The sequence below is a fragment of the Strongylocentrotus purpuratus genome, unplaced genomic scaffold, assembly GCF_000002235.5.
Source record: "Strongylocentrotus purpuratus isolate Spur 01 unplaced genomic scaffold, Spur_5.0 spur5_scaffold_2, whole genome shotgun sequence".
In the NCBI taxonomy this organism is placed as follows: Eukaryota; Metazoa; Echinodermata; class Echinoidea; order Camarodonta; family Strongylocentrotidae; genus Strongylocentrotus; species Strongylocentrotus purpuratus.
Window position 1 is genome coordinate 31,357,592 of NW_022145605.1, and position 8,222 is coordinate 31,365,813.

The window sequence follows — 8,222 nt, forward strand, 5'->3', positions numbered from 1 at the left end:
ATTTGCTTATTTGAAGATTTATGGTTATTGATAACTACATTTTGAGACCGGTCTAAAAAATTACTCTTAAATAATAATAATATCTTTTAAGAACAACCTTAAATCCCATTTGTTTAATTTAGCGTTTTGAAGACAGACATTCATTCATTCTTTCATTTTTGCATTTTCTTTCTTATGTAAATGTACACGATTCTTTGTCATGATGTAATGTGTTCCCTAATATTTTAAAGCGCCTTGAGCATTTATTTAAAACGGATAATGGCAGTTGATAACAAATTGATATTAAAATCCCCCATTATTCCCACTCTGAGTCAAATGAAGAAGTCAACAAATTTGTATTTTGTAAGTGTGATTGACCATGGTCTTTACTGAGAGTTGATTACCATAATTAACTCGTTTCAATCAAACTGGTCAGCAAAGGAATTATAGTGAAAACATAAAAAACAACAATGAATGCAAATCATTACTTCGAGCATTATAATATGTCGAGAGTGATCTGTAAGGAACCAATAGGGGGCCCAGTCGGGCGACAAAGTAATATCTCTTGACTAGCCGTAACAATTCTTCCATTCGCCTGGCCATGCGAACGGGCTTCCCCCATCTCTTGCTGGCTTTTTGCACAGACAAGAGGCATGGGTGAGCGAAGATGACTTCCAGCCGGACACCCTGAGCGTTACACACGGCATAAGCCAGGCAATCTCAGCTTCAACGGACAGGAACCCGCTCACCCCCCCTATACCCCAACCAAAAACGTGGTGAGCACAAACGACTTCCCGCTTAAGAACCTGGGCAATACTGATTGTATTCCCAGCTTCTTCGTTCAGATTGGGAATAACCTGTTTTAGCTACTTTCGAGAAGTTCGCTAAAATGTATTAAATAAATTATTTTGTTTTCTTTATTTACAATATTTAGAACAGAAAATATTTGATCAAAAAATTATTCAATAGACAGATCAGGAGGTCTGTAGACTACATCCAATATTACATTTTTATCAAATACATTTTCAATTTCAACAAATAAACTTTCAAATGAATCATTATCAATATTCAAATCATCTCTTCGTTTATAAACTAATGTATCTCTCAAATAGATCCCAATACCTCCACCTCTACAGCCAAGATGAGTATGGAGAGTTGACGAATTTTGGGCGAAAATCGGTTGACCTTCATAGAGAAAGTGTTGTGAAAGGGTTTTTTGGAACATTTTTAAGCAAAAAGTGCAACCTTTTCCCATGAATGAAATTATTTCAAATTTATATCATCTTAAAGAGAATATATTGAATTTTAAAACACCGGCCGAGACGGTATTAAAAGTGGATTCAGTTAGGCTGTTGCTGTGATTTAGCGTAGGTAATGCATGAAATGGTAAGGAATTTTACGTGTTGTAGCTCACGGTGCGATGCGTGCGGAGCAGATGAACGAAAGTTTTTCATATTTCTTTTTTCTTCCCTGTTGATGTCAGCATCGCCATTATTCGTCCATAAATCGACCAGGTTGCACTCACCACGTTGTCTAACATCTACTAAAGCAACATTAGTTGATGCAACCACTAATCTACAGAAGGTCACTGAAGAAATGACTTCCAGAAACAACAAATGAACCATCAACTACTGAAGGAACAACATCTGAGAGAACCACGAATCAACAGACACTACCTGTTGCGACAAACGGTCAAGAAATATCTGCAGAAGCAACAGCTTGTCAACAGCCAACATCAGAGCTATTAACTACTGAAGGGACAAAAACTCAGATAATAACGGACAACCAATCAACACATGAGCCACCCACTAATAAACACACACAAACTGATGATACAACTGTGTATGATATCTGTAAGATAGAATCCCAGTGTTCCTTACAACGAGCATTAGACGAATTACCTACATGGGCAAAGACCAATGATAAGCAGATCAATCCACAGAAAACAAATAAAATGGTAATAAATTTTACTAAAGATGCGATTGTTCATCCACTTACCATTGATGGCAAACCCGTAGACTGTGTCCAAGAAAAAAAGTTGCTGGGATTATGGATCAATGACAAATTGAATTGGAATACTCATGTGGAAAAGGTTTATGCAAGGGCTGTAAGTCGTTTGTTTCTCTTGGTCCAATTACGTAGAGCCGGTCTTGTTCAAGACGATTTGTGCAGGTACTACAAAGCTCGCATAAGGTCTGTTTTGGACTATGCATGTCAAGTCTTTCACGGGGGCCTAACCAAAGAGCAATCTAATTTATTGGAATCAATACAAAAACGTGCCCTGAGAATAATCACCCCAACCTACCTTATACTGACGCTTTTAATGTACTGAACATTGATTCCCTAGCTGATCGTAGAAATAATATGTGCTTGCAATTATTTAACCAAATACAGAAACCTGAACAAAAACTAAATTACCTTCTTCCACCAAAACGAGAGACAAGATATAACCTTAGGAAAAGTAAACAAGTGCGTCTGCCCAGGTGTAAAACAAACCGATTGAAGAATAGTTTCATCCCTTGGTGTGCGTATAATTAACAATAAGCAGGTAATTAGTGCAATATACATTTTCAACCATTCAATATTCTTTTGAACTTGTACCCCGACACATGCAGCTGGTTTTTAATCATATATATATATATATATATATATTATCTTTGCTTCAGAGTATCAATTTGAAATAATTATTCAGTACATGCAGTTATTCAGTTTATACCCATACGTTGACTTTCTTTATAATTATATTATCTATTTCGATATTTGGATGTAGAGTTTACTTGATTGATCATTGCAGCTTTTTCACTTCTTTACTTTCTTTTCTTTTCCCCTCTCTTGCCCCCTTTTCTTGTCTATTTAAGTTTATGTTGTTTCCCTTTGTTCTTGTAAATATTTATTGGTAATATGAAATACCTGAATGATTTGTAATGTACTTCGTATTAATGATTTACATGTATTTATATTCATAATTTATCAATTTCATTATACTCAATTCAATAATGTTCATAGTCATGTTGAAAATGTATGTATCATCAATCCAAACATTTGGTTGCTATGAATGAATAAATAAATAAATAAATAAAATAAATAACTACCTAATAGTCAATGTAAATAAATGACCTATTGTTTTTGCAATAATATAAAACACTTAATGGCTTTTAACCCCCATTCATTGCTTCAGCCTAAACTTGGTGCTAGAGGATTTTGACAATACTTTTTGAGAAGCCTGGTGCTCAGTCATCCACAATTATGAATATGGTACCATTAAAGGTAATACAAAGTTTTGGGAAATTTCAAAAATTGGGTGGATAGTGATTCTTTACAATTTTGATATATTTAGATGCCCCTGTGATGTATTATAAGCACTCGAAAAGTAAGCCCCTAAAACACTTCTGCTTTAGAGAAAAATTGATTATAATAATTTACCGGTGCTCCCGGTAAATTTTGATAAATTTCAAATAGCGCCTACGGCCGTACAATGGTAGCTGCGACCATAACAATCTCTAGATATGTAGTTGTGATATATAATTTCCAAACGGGAATAGCTAATCGGTCGATTTTAGTCAAGAAACATTGTTTTATAGCTTAATTAATATCTTGACCTTGAGAGGGAGCTTTATAACATAAAGCGTTTATTATTTTCAATTTCATAACTTTTGACTCGATTTCAACCGCGACATCGATTATTGAATATTGTCTGATCGCATATGCTTCCAATATGTTCATTTGAACCGAATTTATGACCCCATGCCGAAACTTTGTATTACCTTTAAGCACTGTACTAGTTGCCCATTATCATGAAATGTGATTCAAGGTCACATAGGTTATAATTTGTTAATTAGAAGCTACCAAAGTTGGATACAAGTTTTATGATACGCAATATAGTCTTAACAATTCATCGATTATATGTTTTCCCCTGTATGCAATGGATATGAAATGCAAAACAAATTTAAGGATTTCTATTTGATGAAGTTGATATCAAAGGGAGGGCAGGGGCGGGGGTGAACGTGGTGTTTGTCCAAATACATTTAAATAATTCGTCGCTACACCGTAACGCAAATGTTTATTTACATAGCTCTTTTCTATCTTTGATTGGTACGATAATATACAGTGCGTCCCCAAAAAACTATACACTTTTCAAATGGCTCATGAATAAAAAAAATATAATATTCTTTGGAGAAAAGTTTTTTGATGTATGGAAAGCTCATAAACTCAACTTTCATATGACACCAACAAGTTCGAAAATAATTCATGCTTGGGTGAGCACTACTCTCTTTTGTAAAGGGTATGAAAATTAGGTTGCGCAGGAATTAGCCTTCCAATTTGTGAGAGGTAAAATCCTTTGGAGCTTACGGAATTGAGGATGATATGACCAATTTTATGATCAATTGTGATGAGTTTGGGTTTGCTGAGTGAAATTTGTGGTTAATAGGATTAACATTTTATGCATGAGTGAACATGAATTGCATTTGTTATTACCGTATAGCAATGTAACTGTCCATGGTAGACTCAGTGGTGTGTTCATGGAAGTCAGGACGGGGTGATGGTACATGGTGCAGGGGAGGTGAAATGTAAGGTAGGACTTTGTTGGGTAGATGAGATAAGGGGCAAGAGGACATGTATGCCTCTCTCTCTCTCTCTCTCTCTCTCAATCAATCAAGCATTCAATCACCATTCAGTATTTCAATCAATTTAATTATTCAACAAATCGATCATAATTAATCAATAACTCAGTCAATCACTCAATCTATCAACCAACCAACCAGTCATTTTAGCACTTGAGTTTCGCACAAGTTTAACACAAATTCACACATTTGTAAAATGAACATGTCAGTCTTTCTATTCAGTTTTCAATTTTACAACTGTTTCATCCATCTTGTAAGAGAAAATATCTGATAATGGAAACTAAAAATCAAAGTCTTCCAGTTCAATGACCCACATGTCCACCTCCTCTTTCGATGCACAATCTTGGTGAAGGTTTTTATTCAAAGTCACAGATGTAAAAAAAAAAAAAAAAAAAAAAAAAAAGTTTGTAACATGGAAATTACAACATGTACCATCACCCCATCCTGACTCCCATGGCCACACCACTGAATCTACCAGGGAAATTTACAATGCTACCAAAAAAATGCAATTCCTGTTCACTCATGCATAAAATTTTGAAGTTTGGTTAAATAAACCATGGAATTCACTCAGCAAATCATGAATGTATCATATCACCCTCAATTTTGTAAGCTCCAAAGGATTTACCTCTCACAATTTGGAAGGCTAATTCCTGCGCAACCTAATTTCCATACCCTTTACAAAAGTGAGCAGTGCTCACCCAAGCATGAATTATCTTCGGACCTTTTGTTGTCATATGAAAGTTGGGTTTAAGAGCTTTACATACATCTCAAACTTTTCCCCCAGAATAATATGTTTTTTTAAATTCGGCATCCATTTCAAAAGTGTATAGTTTTTTTTGGGACGCACTGTAGTACCAATTATAAAGGGAAAAATATTACTTTACAAATGTAATTATCAAAGTGAATAAAATACAACCAAGGATTAAAAGACACGCCCTGCTGGTAAAGTCGTTCCGTCTTTACCTAATATTCTTCAATGAAATCTGGCTTTGGGTAGTCAAATATTTCGAAATCTTTTTCGTAAATTTTCCACAATTTTTGTAAATTGTCTTTGGGTAAATCTTGAAAAGCTTTTTCCATTTTAGCGCTGCTGTTCGTTGGGTGACTATTGCTTTTAGATGGATATTCAACCAACGAGTCTACCTGCAAATCTGTAAACATATACTTTGCGTCTTCTGAAACAGTTTCTAAATGGCCTACGTAATCGTATTTAATAGTACATGGTCAAAGAACGGCCGCTCGGACTGTGTCAAAAACTCTACAAATTCTGTCCAAGTTATGTTTTCACCCGTTTTTAGCTCTGTCGCTGTTGCATGCGATCTGAATTGCTTCATAATAGTTTTGGCAAAACCCTGGAAGTATTGGGATTTTCGATACCCAACAACATCCCCGAATTTATTATTGAAGGCTGATAGCAAGCGCCCAAACGGATTGCGCACGTAAACGAATTTCTTGTATGTTTGTAACTTCTGCTGTTGCTCTGTGCCCGATAATTCGGCGAGGCGCTTCATGCCGTTGTATTCGTGGACTTCGTTGGGTAGCATCTCGCTGATTTTGTTCTTGCTCCCGTTCAAAATCATCATCACCCTCTTCCAGTTGCTGCATCCGACCTTCGGGATGAAACAATAGAGAAGCTTGTGCTTGTCACTGAAGTATATATGGCGATATGTGTTGTGGGTAATACCACCTTGATTCAGTTCTGGATGCTTGGCGCACTTCTGAAGTATCAACTCTCTCCTCAGGCGATTGACCTCGCTTTGGGCTGACATGAAATCTTCTACACTGCCCTTCATCTCATCCGTCCGAATTCCAGTGTCCTTAAAGAGAAGGTTGAGTCCTGGGAAGAGGTGAACAATAATTTGTGAGCGTTATCATTCTAATATGCAAGTTTGGAAGAACATCAGATAAGACATGTTCCTTGAAAAGCATGGCTCTTCAAATGCCTTCATATTCTAAATATGTCATGTAACATCGTAAAACTCCGGGGTAGGATTTTTACGCTACGTGTTCGTGTAGTCCCATGTACATCTTTCTGTTTACAGTGTTTGTAACTTTACCAAGACTTGGCCAAATTTCTTATCATTTTGATGATTCCAGAACCTTGCAATACACACAAATTCTTACATGCTAGATGATCAACCTGTTCTGGTCGATTCCACACCGTTTCTTTCACAATGCAATCGCATGACCAGAACTCAACTTCATCTTTAAACGAGGGAAGATATGAATATGTGTTCGTTTGACTTCATATCACAAAAAAATGATTTCATAGTTAATTACAGGCTTTACAAATAAACTTGATGTCCCCTGATATATTCAATGTGAGACAGAATCTTTAATAACCATGGACATTTATAGCATATTCCATTCTAAACATGATATTCATTATATTGATATATATATTATTTCCATGTGAAATACATTGCACAGTTCCCCATGAACGACGTCTGTACCCGAAGAGACCCAAGTGGTATTATTTTTCATCTTCGTTCTAAAATCATAATAAAACATAAAATTGAAATGATAAAGATGCGTTCTTACGTGTAATTTCCAGTGTAACAAATGCAATGACGCACAGGCAAAGGAACAAGGTTTTTACCTGGAATAAAGAAAGAGCTGCGTCAAAATCAATGATTTGTCTCGGATACATTCCGGGAGTATTTAGCACTGCAACCAAAACTTTTTTTTTTTAAAGTTCAATGTAATCCACAGATAATGTATTGCTTGCATGAGGATTTTTCTGTGCAAATAGGCAAAATAGGAAAACATCAGAACCTCCAAAACAATTTCAAAGTTTGCCGACAGATTGGATGTATAATTTTACACCTCCGTTTACTCAAGGAAACCTCATCAGCATCAATGTTGTTCGTCCTGAGGTACCTGCAATCATCATTACCCGAACAACTATCCCTGGGTAGAGAGTGGCAAATGTGAATTAACGTCTTACCAGAGGACGTTAGTATCTGGCTGGGATTCGAACCCTTAACCCTAGGATTGAGAGTTATTAGTGAATGAACTATACCATGACACCATTGTAACAAAACAAAACATAACAAATTGTTTGATTACTATGTCACATCCCATCTCTTAAGTAAAATGCCCTTCTCGAATTGAGATATACTAGTTTGATATTGATAATGAAGCTAATATCAGAAACGAGATACGTTAGGTCTGCAACCGAAACTTATACTTACTAATGAAGCCATGTTAGAAGGTTCGTTGGCTTGAATGCTTTGAATCTAGTGAGGTATTGAATGATGATGAGTGAATGATGAAACAAGTCACTTAGCCTCTTTTTATAGGATCTTTAAACAATAACATTTGTGATGAGGGCGGTTCAATTCATGCAAATTGAGACATACTTTTCCTTGAACATTCACTTTGTATTTTATCTGTCATTTCACAATTCAAACCACTTACTATTCATAAAGCAATGACAACTGAAGGATATCCACAAATAATAACATATCCAGCTATTGACATTCGTGATGGATAACAAAAAGATGTTCTACAACAAACACAATAGTCCCTTGATTGGCACGGTAATTGTTTCACCGATTTCGTCAACACTGTCATATTATAACATTGTCTGATCAGTTATATTGTACGTAATAGCTACCA

At 35.8% G+C, this 8,222-nt stretch overlaps 1 protein-coding gene across 1 annotated transcript; it reads right to left on the bottom strand.

Moving 5' to 3' along the window:
• Positions 1 to 5,564: 5,564 nt before the first annotated feature.
• On the bottom strand, positions 5,565 to 7,491 carry LOC105444236 (carbohydrate sulfotransferase 11-like). The gene is made up of 3 exons (XM_030991223.1): positions 7,482 to 7,491; positions 5,984 to 6,438; positions 5,565 to 5,744 (listed from the first exon to the last, which is right to left on the bottom strand). The coding sequence occupies exons 1-3, from the start codon at positions 7,489 to 7,491 to the stop codon at positions 5,565 to 5,567; spliced, it is 645 nt and encodes a 214-aa protein (XP_030847083.1).
• Positions 7,492 to 8,222: the final 731 nt, after the last annotated feature.